The sequence below is a fragment of the Cnephaeus nilssonii genome, assembly GCF_951640355.1.
Source record: "Cnephaeus nilssonii genome assembly, chromosome: 9".
Taxonomy (NCBI): domain Eukaryota; kingdom Metazoa; phylum Chordata; class Mammalia; order Chiroptera; family Vespertilionidae; genus Cnephaeus; species Cnephaeus nilssonii.
In genome coordinates this window covers 96,112,799-96,129,673 of record NC_137080.1, presented here as the reverse complement: position 1 = coordinate 96,129,673, position 16,875 = coordinate 96,112,799, and the positions used below count along the sequence as shown (strand labels likewise).

The following is a 16,875-nucleotide window of genomic DNA, read 5'->3' as shown; positions in this document are numbered from 1 at the left end:
CGCAGTGAGAAGGAGGGGGCGACGGCAGACAGCGACCAGGGGTGGCCAGTCCACAGGCGCGACTTTAACCCGGAAGCACCAAGCGGACCGTGCGCACAACTGCCTTGACAAGCAGGCTCCCCCGCTTCCCCATAATGGGCGCTTCTGCGGAGCAAGGCCGCAAAGGGGCGCGGGCCGTACCATGTCTCCACGGGGGGAGAACGCGACTCACCCAGGAGCTGGGAGGGGGGGCAGTGACTGAAGCTGGAGTCTCAGGGCCGCCGGACGGCGACCTTTCAGAGTCCCTTTCGCGGTAGATTTTGTAGAGCCGGGGGCCGAAGATACAGCTCAGTAGCCGCATCATGGCCCCGGCTCGGGCCGCCGCTCCCCGGCTGCAGTTCCCCGCTAGCCCCGCCCCCCCGGCCTCCAGGGGCTGCGCGCCCCTGACGTCAGCACGCACTGGCTCCGCCCCCAGCCCCGGCGGGCCGCCTTCAGCCCCGGGAGAGGGAAGCGTGCCGAGGGACCTACGGGTGCGGCGAGGGTCAGAAATTAGTCGGAGGAGTTTGGAACGCGGAGAGTTAGCAAGTTACTGGGCACAGTTCAATCAGCTTTTTCTGTCCCTTAGACTGGTAGGCACTGGGGCGAAATTGGGCGGGAGAGGTAGGATTAGGAACACTTGACAAGAACAACAACAAAAAGGTTAGGTGTCTAGGAATGCAAGATTTTATGAAGAAAAAATATGTAAAGTTTTTAATAGAGGTAAACGATGGACAACGACACCATGATCATGGATAGACTGAGTATGGTTAAGCTGTGTGAAAAAGAAAATGGTTGAATTATCTCTGTAATGTTGAATGTCGGGGGGGGGGGGGGGGGGGGGGAGAAGCCACAGATTACATATAACATGCCAGCATTGTATAAAGTTCAAAAACATGTAAAATGTAATCAACAACTGAAAGATAAAGAGCAAATTTGGAAAAATGTTACACAGCATAGATAATCTTTAGTTGAAATGGTAATATTCTGTTCCTTAATAGAACACAGGTTTTATTTTTCCTTGTACCTTACACCTACCTTTTGAGGACTTCTCGCATTTATTATGACCCACTGGACTTATCCTCCAGCATATCACCCTTTTGGATTTAATAAATTTAACAAGAATGTATGCCATTTGCAGTTAAGATTTTTAGATTCAATGGAAAGGATTGAGTTCTTTCATGTCCTTTTAAACTGCAGCCAGGCATCAAAGAAACTAGTTTGCAGTAAGCTCCTTTCTGGACCAACAGTTCTTTGAGTCCTCTTTCCAATCACTGTCCAACAGGTTTTATGGGTCCCCTTCCCAATCACTGTCCCCTGTGACATGACAGCAATGATATTCCAGTTCTGGATGGTGGATAAACGGTGAGCAACGGCAATGCAGGCCCGACCTTCTTTGGCTTGTCCTGGGCAACCTGCAGCGATGCACAGCTGCTGACTCCTAGCATGGCAAGGCGTCTTCACTATCCCCATCTCTGGACTGTTTCTCCTCTGTCTCCTCAGCGTGTTGCTTGGGGCCACCGCCATCTGTGGCTGGAGTAGTCTGGTTAATTCCTCTCTCGGTTCCATTGTTGCAGGAATCCACACAGGCTTGGAGGAGTTTTCTGGAAATATATAAGCATATTCTCAACCAAAGGTTAATAAAGGAATCTTTCTATAAACTAGACTTGGGATCTTTTCATTCTGCCAAAACCATTTTCCTTTGGCTTATTCTGACACCATGTGTGTCTTGCCATCAGCATTACAAGTGAAAAAAAAATGTTAAAGTAAAAATTTAATTAATTAGGGCTTGATGTAATTTACTTACAGGAGATTACTCCACTATCGTCCCTTTTTTTGTTTTAAATAATATCAAGAGGCTTTTGGAAATCCTGCAATGCAGTCTTGATAGCTTTTAATTCAATTCTTTGCACAGAAATATGACTGGTTTGGACTAATCTCATGTTAAGCAGCTTTACTATGAGATGGACCATCAGTAAAAAATTAGTTAATGCTCCAGGAGTAGTTTCCTGCCTAGTACAACTAAGTTCTTCTGAATATCCACTTATTTCAATTTGCCAATTTAAATTAATCTGAAACAAGGCTTATTTTCTAACTTTACTTGTCCTTGGCTGTGGACAGTAAATGACACTAATCGAATTTCTGCTATCAATCTTTGAGTATATTTACATAAGCTTTATTAGGGAGGCAAAATGCAAATCACTTACTGTTCTTTTTGAGGCCTAATACATTAACTTTTAATTACAGTTTCCCAGATACTTGAAGGAATTATCCTTTCATTTCCTCCCAGAGTAATTTCTAGGCCACCTTTAGAGAGTTTCTTTTGAAAACTTTTTTTTTCTTTTCTTTTCTTTTATTTATTTTTTTTAAATACATTTTATTGATTTTTTTACAGAGAGGAAGGGAGAGGGACAGAGAGTTAGAAACATCGATGAGAGAGAAACATGGATCAGCTGCCTCCTGCACACTCCCCACTGGGTATGTGCCCGCAACCAAGGTACATGCCCTTGACCGGAATCGAACCTGGGACCCTTGAGTCCGAAGGCCGACGCTCTATCCACTGAGCCAAACCGGTTAGGGCTTTTTTTTCTTTTAAACTGAGCAACACACATGGTTTCTTTTCAGATGCTGGCTCATACTGCCATGCCTATATTTTAAGTGACTCTCTTTACTTATGGTGACTATTAATGATCAAATTTAATGCTTGAATAATAACCTTCGGTTTACCCTGTAAATATTAGCGGAAGAGATTTAAAATTTTTAAATTTCTCCTTTTTTTAAAGCTTAAAATTTACAGCATTCTTTTTGGTTAGTGCTCATTTGCATACACAGAGGGGTTATGGGAGGTCTCAGGAACTATTTCAGAGGACTTTACTAGAATCCAATTATTTATAAAAATATTTATTTCTCATATAACTGAAATTATATGAGACCTTGATTATATTTTTTTAAAAAAACTAATTTATTAAGTAACTAAAGTAGGCATCTTTATTGAAAAAGCAAAGTAAGCAAATTTATACCTTGGACCTATGAAGTACAGATGATGTCCCATCCCCCCAGCCTATCTGAAGTGCAGGCCGCCAGGGCTTTTTGTCTTTTAAAATTTTGCTGTTGAATGCTCTGGCTTTACTTAAGAAATATTTAGCAACTTTGACTGCCATCCCTTAGAGGTTAAAACTTTATAATATTTAAAATATATGTATATAAATAAAATATATTTATTAATTTTTATTTGATAAAGCTTTCCATGTGATTTCAAGTATATGGAATCGGCCTAATTAAAAAATATTTCTTTTAAGAAGAGAGAACAAATTCTTGAGTCACTCCAGGGACCTTGGACTGCTTCAAAAGCCATCTCTTGGTTAAACTCTTGAAATTTAACTTGGAAAGACCATCAAAGATTATATTATATACTTTTTATAATTATTCTAAAAGATATCAAGTAAATTTAAACTGGTTATTATATTAAAAATTTGGTTGAGACCACAGAATTAATCCTCTTTTTTAATTAGACCATATAAAATATTATACTCTAGGTTGAAATTTTACCACATATAAAAACTATAATATATTTTAAAATACTAATTTATCCAGAGAAAATACAAGAATTATTTTCTCAAAAATAAATTTATATACTTTATGTATTTTGTTATCACAACTATATGATTTCTCCTAACTTAATTTGAACTTTAAACTCTTAGTAGCCTCAAATTTTAGGTGGCAAGTTAAATACTTAGCATTTCTCAGATTGGTACCACTTTCACATTTATAAGGACACTAGAGGCCCAGTGCATGATTGAATCATGCACGTGTAGGCTGTCTGTCCGCTGGTAGGGACCTGGTGTGGCCGGCAGTTCCGAAGTCTCTGGGCCCCTAGGGCGAGGTGGGGCGGGGGCATGGTCCTCCGGCGGCTGGAGCCCAGGCCGGGGTCTTGCCTTCGCCTCCCGCCCAGGAAGGCTGGGGCCGCCGCCGCCTCCTCTGCCTTCTGGCTCCCTCATGAGCCCTCCCTCGGCCGGCCCGGGCTACGTGGAAACCCTCGTCCTCTTCGGACACTGCTGCGCGCTCCTTCACCCCAACTGCCGCCAGACTCCTCCCCCGGGAGCCGCGCCGCCTCGCTGCCCCAGAGGCCCCTTCTGTGCCGCACCACAGCCATGGGGCAGACGCTGAGCTCTCGCTGCCGCTGGCGACGCGAGCTCAGCGTCCTGCCGGCCCAATCACCACCCCGGCCACCCCGAGTCCCGCCCCCTGCGCCTCCCGCTGGCCCAATCGTGGGCGTAGCGGAGTGATGGTAATTTACATATTATCATTTTATTAGGTAGGATATTTCAAATAAAATGCAAGACATATTTAATTAATAGATTCAATTCTGTCCTTTAGATTTTTCATATGAGGCAAACTCAGATTAACATTTCAGTATTTTGTCATTTCAAAATACCTAGATATTTAATAAGTTTTATTATGTAATTCAGCAAACTCCAAAGTTTTATGTTGCCAATGGCTTTGGAAGCAAGCCTGGTCTATTTAAATGTAAAATAACCACTTTCTTTCTTTAGAAGTTGCTGCCAGTGGAAAACTAGCCCCCTCCTTCAATAAAGAGTGAAACCAATTTTCCCCTGGGCTATTGGACCTTCATTATTAATACATTATTACTGAAAAGCTTTATTATAAACTAGAGGCCCAGTGTATGAAAATTCATGCACTGGAGGGGGGTCCCTCAGCCCAGCCTGCTCCTGCTCACAGTCCAGGAGCCCTCAGAGGCTGGAGGCGACCCAGCGATCAGGGAAAGGCGACGCCCCATCACACCTCTGCTGCTGCCACTGCTGGCAGCGCAAGCCTCGGCCGGCCCTGGTTACCTGAGCCTCGGGCGGCCTTGAGCAACTGGGCAGCCGCCATCCAAGGCATGCCTGTTCCTCAGGCCGGCCCTGGGTGGCTGGGGGGCTGAGGGGACTGGGGGACTCCGGAGGCAGGTGTGCAGAGCCTGCCACCCCAGCAGGGCTGAGGGGACTGGACACTGCCATCTTGTGGTTGTGGGCACCGTCATCTTTGAGGGCGGGGCAGTCAGTTAGCATATTTCCTCCTTATTGGCTGGGGGCACCGCCATCTTTGCAATGGCATGAGGGTCAATTAGCATATTACATCTTTATTAGATAGGATTCTTTTTTTAATTGATTTTTTACAGAGAGGAAGGGAGAGGAATAGAGAGTTAGAAACATTAATGAGAGAGGAACATCGATCAGCTGCCTCCTGCACACCTCCTACTGGGGATGTGCCCGCAACCAAGGTACAGGCCCTTGACCAGGATCGAACCTGGGACCCTTCAGTCCACAGGCCAATGCTCTATCCACTGAGCCAAACTGGTTAGGGCTAGATAGGATTCTTTATTTTAGTTAATATCTATTTATCCATGTTTTAATAGTTTTGAGATTCTAAAGCCAATTATTATTATCCAAGGCGTTTTCTTTGGCAAATTCTGTAACAGAGATAATTTCTTGACTTTTAATGGCCTTAAGGTTAACTTTGGAATTCAGGCCATTATTATTTAAAAAATGCCCTTTATTATGGAAATACCAATCTAATTGCCTGTATTTTTGCCTGAGTTCAGCCTGTATTTTTTCTTTTGGGTCATTTTCACCATCTTTCTTTCGAGAAAAACAGTTCTGGATTCATTCTATAGCATCCATAAAGAGATTAAACTTAGTTCAAGAAGCCATCCAAGATTGGACAGGGTGCACCATTTTTCTTAAGCCAGTCTTTTTCTCTTCACGAGTACAGAAATTCCAGACAATTCCCTTAAATTCTGCAAAATTTTATCAGGAAATAAAAAACATGGCGGAAATGAGACTTTTCTAATAGAACTCTCAGTAGTGGGCATCATTTTACAGGATCACTACGTGTCTCCCCACCCCCACATCCCGTTTCCTCTGGGGAAATTCAGTAAATGATCTGGCCGAATTTCTTTTTCTAATTAAACTAAAGGCATGCTTAATAAACTAACAATAAACATATTAAACTAAATAAAAATGACAGATAAAAACATCAATCAAAAAACATATAGAGCCGAAGCCAGTTTGGCTCAGTGGATAGAGCATTGGCCTGCGGACTCAAGGGTCCCAGGTTCGATTCCGGTCAAGGGCATGTACCTTGGTTGCAGGCACATCCCCAGTTGGGGGTGTGCAAGAGGCAGCTGATCGATGTTTCTCTCTCATCGATGTTTCTAACTCTCTATCCCTCCCTCTCTCTTCCTCTCTGTAAAAAATCAATAAAATATATTTATTTTTTATTTTATTTATTTTTTTAATTTATTTTTTATTTTATTTTATTTTTTAATTTCTTTATTGATTAAGGTGTCACATATTTGTCCTCATCCCCCCATTCCCATCCCACACCCCTCCCCACGGATGCCCCAACCCCCTGTTGAACTTAACCATTGGTTAGGCTCATATGCATGCACACAAGTCCTTTGGTTGATCTCTCCCCCCTCCCCCCAACCTCCCCTATCCTCCCTCTGAGGCCCGATAGTCCAATCGATGCCTCCTTGTTTCTGGTTCTGTTCTTGTTCATCAGTCTATGTTGTTCATCATTTCCCCTAGATGAGCGAGATCATGTGTCACTAGAGATATACTTATATGAACTGAATGTGAGACGAGCAATAATAGTTATGCTGACAGGCAAATGAATCAGTCTGTAGTGAGTTTCTTTCTGGACCAAAGTTCTTTTGAGACCCAATATCAATGTCCACCAGTTCCTTATGTGTACATGTCGGCACTGACCCCTCAGCTCTGGATGGTGAACAAATGGTGGTAATGCAGGTCCGATTCTCTCTGGTTTGGTCTCGGCCGGACCCAGGGGCACGGCCTCACCCGGACCCAGGGGTGCGTGGCCTCTCCCAGACCCAGGGTCGCGTGGCCTCACCTGGGCCCAGGACACAGCCTCACCCGGATCCAGGGGTACATGGCCTCACCTGGACCCGGGATCCAGCTTCACCCGGACCCAGGGGCGCATGGCCTCACCCGGACCCAGGGGCGCGCAGCCTCACCCGGACCCAGGGGCACGTGGCCTCTCCCAGACCCAGGGGTGCGTGGCCTCACCCGGATCCAGGGGCACACGGCCTCACCCGGACCCAGGTTCGTGTGGCCTCACCCGGATCCAGGGGCGCACGGCCTCACCTGGACCCAGGACCCAGCCTCACCCAGATCCAGGGGCACACGGCCTCACCCGGACCCGGGATCCAGCTTCACCCGGACCCAGGGGCGCGTGGCCTCACCTGGACCCAGGGGCGCGCGGCCTCTCCCAGACCCAGGGTCGTGTGGCCTCACCCGGATCCAGGGGCGCACGGCCTCACCCGGACCCAGGACCCAGCCTCACCCAGATCCAGGGGCACACGGCCTCACCCGGACCCGGGATCCAGCTTCACCCGGACCCAGGGGCGCGTGGCCTTACCCGGACCCAGGGGCGCGTGGCCTCACCCGGGCCCGGGACCCGGCCTCACCCGGATCCAGGTGCACACGGCCTCACCCGGACCCGGGATCTAGCTTCCCCCAGACCCAGGGTCGCGTGGCCTCACCCAGACCCAGGGTCGCGTGGCCTCTCCCAGACCCAGGGTCGCATGGCCTCACCCAGATCCAGGGGCCCACGGCCTCACCCGGACCCGGGACCCAGCCTCACCCGGATCCAGGGGCACACGGCCTCGCCCGGATCCAGGGGCGCGTGGCCTCTCCCAGACCCTGGGGCGCGTGGCCTCACCCGGGTCCAGGGGCGCATGGCCACACCCGGACCCAGGTACCAGCCTCACCCGGACCTAGGGTGCATAGCCTCACCCGGACCCAGGGGGCGGCCCCACCCGGACCCAGGACCCAGCCTCACCCGGACCCAGGGGCGTGCGGCCTTACCCGGATCCCGGGGCATGTGGCCTCGCCCGGACCCAGGACCCAGCGGGGTTTCGTCTTCTTGATCCCAATTCCTGTTGGTCAATTCCCTCTCAGCAATTCCTTCGGCCATTTTCTCAGAGCTCCAGGGCAGCCGCCGCAGAACTCATTGGGCGGCGGGCTCGGCGAAGCTCCGGTGTGCCCGGTGCGTGGCGGCGGGCTGGTCCGGGGTGGCTGCGTCGGCCCTTGGGTCTGCAGCGGTGGCCGGTCGCCGAGCGTGCATACCTGGCTGCTTCTGGGGCGTTGAGATTCTTAAAGGACTCGGAGGTCAGCAAGCGTGGAGTCTCCCACCCCATGTCTCCCAGGGGCTCGTCTGTCCGTGCTCGGCAGCAAGTGGAGCCGTCCCCTCAGCCGGAGACCGCTGGGGGAACTGCACCGAGCATGTTCCAGGCCGCCATTGTGTTGCCTGAGCCGTAGTTCTTAAAGTGTGATCTTTGGGTCACCAGCATCAGCATCATCCCGCGTACCCCTCTCTTTTATTCTAGTTGTAGAGCTTCTGCTCAGCCAGCCCTCCGGTGGTTCTGGATGGTGTCTGCTCTGCTCTCCCGTCGTAGTCTCAAAATTGTTGTGGTAGGCAACAATCAGGCTTCTGCCCTATGCCTCCATCTTGGTCCTTCTTTGTATAGTTAAGTCTTGATTGTTGTTGGTGTCGCTGGGAGGAATTGTCCTCCAGGCCAATTGGCTGTGCAGACCCTCTGTGTCTATAAAGGAAGAGTTGCTGTGCGGGAGACACGTTTATGGGCCGGGTCTTGGTGCAGCAAGGCTTTGGCGCTCACTGAGTCTGCCTCTTGAATGTGTCCCTTATGCGAGTGGTTGAAATCTGGTGTCATCTCACACCGACCACTAGATGCCCTCATTTCTGGGTCTCCAATGGAGTGTAGGTCAGCTACTGCCTGAGGCCACTCAGCAGGAATTACAGCAAAAACTGCAGTTTCTTCCTCCTGTCTGAGCGGCCCTGGAGCAGTCCGACTAGAACCGAAGTTTATCTGGTCAAGCTGCCACAGGGCAGGCCACCCACATGCAAAAGCCGTTGCTTGGAGCCCAGGTGGGCCTGCAAAACGTGCGGGGCGGGTCCCAGGGTGGGGCGGGGCCTCAGGGCACCACCAGGCCATGGCGTGGCGAACCGCAATCGCTGCAAGTCTGTTTATTCCGCTTTCCACGTTTCTAAGCCCCCTCGTTCCGCATTCCAGCGCAGCAAACACTGATTGCTGGGCGCACCTCCGCAAGGAAGTTACTCCCACTCTCCCACACGAAGGCCGAGAGTCCAGCCTCTCCCCGCAGGCGTCTGGGTCTCCCGTGCGTCCCCAGAAGCTGGATTTCAGGGTGATGGGGAGCTAATCTCCCCTAGGGTTGGAAAAAAAGCCGCACGACCCTTCCCCCGCCACCAGCCCGACCCACGCGCCTCCGCACCTTATCCCCTCCGAGTTCGCTCTTTCCTCTTCCCTCTTAGCTGTAAATCCACCCTTCAGCCAGCTCTCCTGTGGTTCTGGGTGGCAGACGCTCTGTCCTCCAGTTGTATTTTTAAAATTGCTGTGCGCAGAGCAGTTCATTTGTTTAACTTTGCTGCCTTCTTGGTTCTCCTCTCTCAAAATGGCTAAAGGACTTGAATGTAAGATGGGAAATCCTAAAAATCCTCTAAGTCGGTGTCGGCGGCCACCGGGGCCCCGAGGATCTCACTGGGCAGCTTGGCCAGGTCAGTGACGCGGATGGGCCCGTCCTGCAGAAAGATGGTCTCTTCCTTCACCGAGAGCTACTGCGCCGAGTCCGTGGCCACCGCCACAGCAGCTGCCGCGGCCGCCCACGAGCTCATGGCCCCGGCTGCGGTGCTGACTGAGAGGAGCAGACGCCCGGCCTGGGGAGACGCGGGCAGGAGTCCCGCGCTCACCAGTCCATCTTTTAGTTGTATTTCCGAAACTGCCATGCGAGGCAGCAGATCAGCCGTTCACCTCCGCGGCCATCTTGGCTCCTCCCCAATAAAATATATTTTAAAAAAAACACAAAAAAAACCCCAAAAACATTTAGATAAGACCCAACCAATCACAGCTCTTTTCCTGAATCTTTTCCTATTCCACTCTCCATAGCATTGACTGGCCTTTAAAGTTATTTTAGCTAAAATCTGCCTGTCCCAAAGCATCCTACGGTAATTTTTAAACAAAGCATCAGAGAGTTCCCTGGTGAGAGGATTAACAGCTCCACCCTCTCTAGCTGACACCAGAAGTGGAGGATCCAGGGCCTTTTTAATTTTTACAGACTTTTGTTCCCCAATACGAACTAGGCATTTTGCAATTTGAACAAGAACCCACATAGTTAAATATGACAATGGCATTCTTTTTCCTTGAGCCTGATTTAAAAAAGTAACTTTTGACATTTTAATTTCTTTATAATTTTGCCTTTTAACCAAATTCTTCCCCATTATGGCCTGGCTTGAAACAAAAGACGTCCTCACCCTCTTTGGATCTCAACTTCCAAAGCTGGTACGAGCTTTATATGCAGTGAATGTCCCCACCAAATTTACTGGTGAACCCACCTTTACCAGTGATTAACTTCTTTTCTTCGTTCTGGCGAATCTTCTCCAGATGTCCTTGTCTCAGGCACCATAAATGCTAGGGTCTTTCTGCATTAAGGGTTCAGGATTCTGGAGAAGGGCTGCACATAAATGAGTAGAGAGACTAGAAATATAAATTTGGAAGGCATGGGGGAGCCAGGGGAGGCTCCACTTTCTAGTGAAGTGGGCTCTCTGAATCTCCAGACCCATATCCTTTTTATTAACACATTTTCCCCTTTAGCACAGCAAATATACATATCAAAGGTAAGGTTTGGTAAACAGTAAAAAATTATCAGGTTAGGGCAGTGGTCAGCAAACCGTGGCTCACGAGCCACATGTGGCTCTTTGGCCCCTTGAGTGTGGCTCTTCCACAAAATACCATGGCCTGGGTGAGTCTATTTTGAAGAAGTGGCGTTAGAAGAAGTTTAAGTTTAAAAAATTTGGCTCTCAAGCCAAAACCGGTTTGGCTCAGTGGATGGAGCGTCGGCCTGCGGACTGAAAGGTCCCAGGTTCGATTCCGGTCAAGGGCATGTACCTTGGTTGCGGGCACATCCCCAGTAGGGGGTGTGCAGGAGGCAGCTGATAGATGTTTCTCTCTCATCGATGTTTCTAACTCTCTATCCCTCTCCCTTCCTCTCTGTAAAAAATCAATAAAATATATTTTTTAAAAAATTTGTCTCTCAAAAGAAATTTCAATCGTTGTACTGTTGATATTTGACTCTGTTGACTAATGAGTTTGCCAACCACTGGGTTAGGGGAATTGCCTTTGGCTGTTCCAGCAGCAGATAACAATATGCAGATTTTTCAGCCCTGCTGAAAGAGTCCCTTCAACCTTTTGAGACTTCTCATATTTATTATGACCCACTGGACTTAGCCTCCAGCACCTACGTAATATATATACCTGTTAGCTTTTTAAGTCCTCACCAGAGGATATTTTTCCATTGACTTTTAGAGAAGGTGGAAGGGAGGGGGAGAGATAGAGAGAGAGAAGCATCAATGCAAGAGAGACACGTCGATTGGTTGCCTCCCTTACCTGCCCCAACCAGGGCCAGAGATTGAGCCTGCAACCAAGGTACATGCCTTTGACCAGAATCAAACTTGGGACCCTTCAGTCCACAGGCCGATGTTCTGAGCCAAACAGGCAAGGGCCATCCTTTAGCTTTTTATTACAGTAAATGCACACAGAAAAGTATACCAATTGCATTTATCCATGCCTCAGCAGCCAGATCAAGGACACATCATTACCACGTAGGAGACCCTCTGCAGGTCACCACCAGTCGCTACCATCCCACAAAGTGTAACCACAACCTTGATTTTCTTAGATTACTTTTGCCTGTGTACTTTATGACTTCTTTTTCTCTCATGATGTTTGTGAGATTCAATCTGGTTGCATATCATGATGGTTGGTGCATTCTCATTGCTATCGAATGGCCCACTGTCTAACTATGCCACAGTTTATTTAGCCATTATACAGTTGTACATTAGATATAGTCTTTGGTATGCGTGGACTGTTAGGGTCACCAGAGGAGGAACTCATGAGGCCAAAAATGGTAAGGGATTATAAGTTTATAGAGGCCCGGTGCACGGATTTGTGTATCTGTGGGGTCCCTTGGCCTGGCCTGTGTGGATCAGTGGACCTCTGCAGCGCCGCAGCCTGGCCTTACCCACCAGTTCGTCGGGCTCTAGCCCACTGGCTGCCTTGATCCCGCACAGCACGAAGTAGTGCGCAAAGCTGCAGGCGGCTGGGGAGGAGCCACAGGGGGAGTGTCCGCTGATGCAGCTGAGCTCCCCATGAGCTGGGCAGGGGCTTCTGGTGCCCATCTGCCAGCTGAGCACACTCCGCAGTGGGAGCACGCTGACCACTAGGGGGCAGCTCCTGCATTGAGTGTCTGCCCCCTGGTGGTCAGTGTGCTTCATAGCTACCAGACGGTCCCCTGGTGATCGGGTTGCTTACTTTTACATATATAGACTAGAGGCCCAGTGCATGAAATTCGTACACCCTCAGTCCGGCCTGCGCCCTCTCACAGTCCGGGACCCCTTGCTCCTTACCGCTCACTTTCTCGCTCCTTACCACTTTGCTTGCTTTTCAGCGCTGCTGCAAAAGACTGAGAGGCTCCCACCACCGTCGCTGTGCTTGCCAGGTGTAAGCCTGGCTTCTGGCTGAGCAGTGCTCCCGCTCTGGGAGCGCACTGACCACGAGGGGGCAGCTCCTGTGTTGAGAGTCTGCCCCTTGGCGGTCCGTGTGCATCATAGTGACCGGTCGTTCCGGCGGTCCCGCCATAATGGTTGCTCAGGCTTTTATTATATAGATGGAACCACCTGACAGTCAATGTGCCCCCCTGAGGGGTCTTGGATGGCGAGAGGGCACAGGCCAGGCCAAGGGACCCCTCCGGTGCATGATTGGGGCTGGGAAGGGATGTGCGAGGTTGGCCAGCCAGGGAGGGACTGCAGGAGGGCTCCAGGGCATGTCTGGCCCGTCTAGCTCAGTCCCGATCAGCCGGACTCCAGAAGCAAGCTAACCTACTGGTCAGAGCATCTGCCCCCTGGTGGTCAATGCATGTCATAGTGAGCGGTTGAGCAGCCTTAGCATATCATTAGCATATTATGCTTTGGTTGGTTGAACTGAGGACCAGATGACCAGACACTTAGCATATTGGGCTTTTATTATATAGGATTAGGTCGTCTGGAGACCAGATGGGCTGAGCCCCAAAATGGTGCCAGCACCCCCAAAGATGGGGAGCCAGCGGTTTTTAAAGGACTCTAGGTGGGCTGTTTCTGGGTGGAGAATTCTCTGTGCAGGTCTGGATCCTGGGAAACTCTGGAGGGGAGAGATAATGGTCTTAGCAAGTGGAATGTGGTCTAAGCGAAAGGGAATGTCCATTGTGAAATGGTCTAAAGGTCTGTTCCCAGAGGAGGGGATATTGACTCAATTATTTGATCAGACTTAACATAGACTATTTACAAAAATAAATTTAAAAAAAGAAGTAGCCTTTAAGAACTGTAGGCCACTTGTAGATCTGCCTTGAGAGCACTGCCTGTGGCAAAGGGACAAGCCTGTGAATTTTCCAGGCCCTTGCTACTCTTCTCCCTGAGCAGTAATATACCCATCAGCGGCTGATGAGAGGAGGTCTGTGGCATGCCAGGCAGCCCCAAGGAAGGCCATTTTAGATAATTTCTGAGGTATTGACTGGTGTGCAGTCTCATGCTGGGGTCCATGGAGACCAACCTGGAGACTCAGTTCCTCCCCTCATGGCGGGCATCTCAGGGTGGAGGAGAAAAGGCTTCCAAACTGGCAGGACCCCCTCTGTGCAGGCTTCTCAGCACGGAGCGGCTTCTATCTGAGTCCCTCCGCCGCGGGGGCCAGGAGTCAGCGGGTGAGGAGGCGCCTCTGGAGAGGCCTGGACTGGGCCTTTTCCCCAGCAGGACAGAAAGGCAGTGGCCATTGTCCGCCGGTAGACGTGCTTTATCTCCCCAACTTCCCCTCTGCTCCGGAGGCCTGTGTCACCCCAGACCGGGGAGTGCAGGCCTTTATCTGGGCTCTGTTTCCTCCCGGGGACACCAGAGAACTTGAAAGGCTCTCCCATGGCGGTCTTATTCCTCCTCCTGCTGCTCTGGGGGCCTCCTCAGGCTGCTGCAGGTAAAGAGCAGGCGGTGGGGATTCTGCAAGGCAGCCATTTCTCCGTAGGGGCCTAGGGCAGGCATCTGGTTCAAGAAGGTAGATTTTCCCCAGTTGACCTCCCCCGTCTCTAATACTGGGATAGACCCAGAGACCCTGAGGATCCAGATCAGGTACAGTTTCCTTTAGAAAATAAGAATCGGTGAGTAAATGCTTCCAGAAAAGGAGAAATGAGAGGAAGAGATACGGGTATTTACCAACTATTCCCACTTTTTCTCTCTTGCCCTCAGATTCCCTCACTCATTTGGGGAAAGGGGAGGAAAGCCCCTGCTCTCATCTGTCCCTCTCACAGTTTTTGTAGCTGTCCCTTGAGAAGTGTGCTTATAGCCAGACCAGCGCTGGGAGGCCTCAGAAAGGAAGGAAGCGAGGGGTTGGAGGTTGAGTTGGGGCGGTGGGGGGGGGGGAGTTGATCTCATGGAGGTATCTGGCCTCACACAAGCCCCTCCCTACAGACAACATCCAGGCCATCTATGTGGCCTTGGGGGAAGCAATGGAGCTACCATGTCCCTCGCCACCCACCCTCCAAGGGGACGAACTCCTGTCCTGGTTCCGCAGCCCTGCAGCAGGCTCCTCCACGGCCCTGGTGACCCAAATCCAAGTGGCCAGGCCAGCCCCAGACCCTGGGAAGCCTGGAAGGGAAACCAGGCTCAAACTGCTGGGGAACTACTCTTTGTGGCTGGAAGGGTCCAAGGAGGGAGACGCTGGGCGGTACTGGTGCTCGGTGCTGGGTCGGCACCACAAATACCAGAACTGGAGGGTGTACGATGTCTTCGTGCTCAGAGGTGAGTGGGGGCATGAGACCAGGGGCCACTGGGAGATGGGGGAGCCTGAGCAAGGAACTGAGGGGTCCCTCTCTCCCACAGGATCCCAGTTATCTGCAAAGGCTGCAGATGGAGCCCCCTGTTCTGTCCTTCTGTGCTCTGTGGTCCCTGCCAGACGCCTGGACTCTGTGACCTGGGTGGAGGGGAAGGGTCCTGTGAGGGGCCATGTGCAGGCCTTCTGGGGCGAAGGGGCTGCCCTGCTCTTGGTGTGTCCTGGGGAGGGGCTTCCTGAGTCCAGGGGCCGCAGACCGAGGCTCATCCGCTGCGTCATGCCTCAGAACAAGGGGGTCAGCTTTAGCCTGGCAGGTAACGGCGGGGGGCGGGGCGGGGGGGTCTGGGAAGGGTGTTCCTTCTGGCACACCCACCCCGCAGGCCAGGGGAGGAGGTGAGAAAGGCGGGTCAGGAGGGGTGTTTCCGTGGGAGGAGGCTTTTTCTCCTCAGCTGAATCTGTAACAGAGGAGGGGGTTGGTTAAGCCAACTTTCTGGTGGAATAGACAATAGCCAAGAGGGAGGAGAAGAATTCTGTGGACTATGTCATTGTTTAGAAATAGGCTAACCTATGATTTGTGTGAAATCTCCCATAGCAGAGAGGAAGAAAATAAGAATTATTGCTGGGGTAATAATTGTCTTTTGAAGAAAAGATATATGCACTGGTGTAATAATGGCCCATTGATAGTAAAGGCAGAAGGAAAAAAATAGGATTGTTTTACCAGAGAAAGTCCATTATCCAAAGAAAGAATGCTATTGGGTGTGGAATCACCCCTTACAAGGCAGAGGGAGGAGAGGGGCATCATTCCCATCAGCGAAGGTCAACAACGGCTGTGGCGGGTGGGGCTTTCCCGCCCCCACACCCGCTCACCCCGGCGCTGGGCATGTGTGGGCACCCAGCAAGTGCTATGGAGTGAGCGACTGGAAGAACGGGCCATGGAAAGCGGTCCGCTCTGGAGTTAGCTGTCCGTGTGTGCTGGGTGTGGGAGGCGTTGCCATCCTCCACCCCTGTTGGCTCAGGGGTCAGGGTGAGAGACCTGGAAAGGGGCAAAGTGGGGGTGGATACCGGGGACAAGGGAACTTCTGAAGTCTTCTTTGGGGAGAGGCCACCGGTCAATGTGAGAAGCCTCTCTTTGGGGACAGGGACAGACCCCCTCACTGCTTCCTCCTTATCCTCTTGCCTTATACAGCCCCCACGGATGCCTCCCCTGGCCTCTGTGCCCCTTCCATGGGCTGGGATGTGCCCTGGATCCTGATGCTGTTGTTCACAGCAGGCCAGGCATTCACCATCCTGGTCCTCAGCATCATGCTCTGGAGGCGGAGGGTCCAGGGGGCTCAGTGCAGAGGTAAGGAGCCCCCCCCCCCCCCCCACCGCCCACAGAGGGAAGAAGAGAGCACTTGGGTGTGTGGCAGAGGGTGGGGCTCACACCGCCTTTGTACCCCATCTTCTCCAGGGGAGGGGGGAATGCAGCTCTGGGCTCTCTGGTGACTGCCTGCCTCACTCACTCCATGTGGCTCCTTCTCCCCAGAGGCCTCGGTTCCTCAGTTCAAACCTGAAGTCCAGGTCTATGAGAACATCCACTTGGCCCGTCTTAGGTGAGGAACAGCGAGGGGCCTGGCTGGGGTGGACGGGAGTCCTCTTCCTGAGGCAGGAATGGAAGTGTCCTTAACCTGTCTTTCTGTTTCACAAAACCCACAGCCCACCTGCCCCCAAGACCAGATGATCTCGGGGGCATCTGCTGGAGAGTGACCTGCCGTCTCCCTGGCCATGTGGCACCCGAAAGATTCCCTGAACATCTTGGCGAGAGGGGTGGGGCTGAGCGTGCTACTTCACAGCACTGGTCTCCCACAGACAAGCTGTGTGTGTTGGGGGCGGGGCGGGGGGAGGAAAGGAGGTTCATTATT

The 16,875-nt window shown here is 51.0% G+C and overlaps 2 protein-coding genes across 4 annotated transcripts in view; one reads left to right on the top strand and one right to left on the bottom strand.

Annotated features, from left to right (window-relative positions):
• ABHD16A (abhydrolase domain containing 16A, phospholipase) overlaps positions 1-418 on the bottom strand; it is a 13,647-nt gene extending 13,229 nt beyond the window's left edge. Inside the window, exon 1 of one of the 2 annotated variants that reach the window (XM_079781562.1) lies at positions 212-418. In XM_079781562.1, coding sequence (XP_079637688.1) covers positions 212-343 — 132 coding nt within the window. In that variant the 5' untranslated portion in view covers positions 344-418. The remainder of the gene's footprint in view (positions 1-211) is intronic. The other variant, XM_079781563.1, reaches the window with a different exon arrangement.
• The window catches only part of LY6G6F (lymphocyte antigen 6 family member G6F), a 17,772-nt gene extending 897 nt beyond the window's left edge, over positions 1-16,875 (top strand). Inside the window, exons 1-6 of one of the 2 annotated variants that reach the window (XM_079781564.1) lie at positions 14,058-14,122; positions 14,614-14,943; positions 15,025-15,288; positions 16,161-16,316; positions 16,500-16,566; positions 16,670-16,875. In XM_079781564.1, coding sequence (XP_079637690.1) covers positions 14,068-14,122; positions 14,614-14,943; positions 15,025-15,288; positions 16,161-16,316; positions 16,500-16,566; positions 16,670-16,694 — 897 coding nt within the window. In that variant the 5' untranslated portion in view covers positions 14,058-14,067 and the 3' untranslated portion in view covers positions 16,695-16,875. Of the gene's footprint in view, positions 1-14,057; positions 14,123-14,613; positions 14,944-15,024; positions 15,289-16,160; positions 16,317-16,499; positions 16,567-16,669 lie in introns of those variants that run through there. The other variant, XM_079781565.1, reaches the window with a different exon arrangement.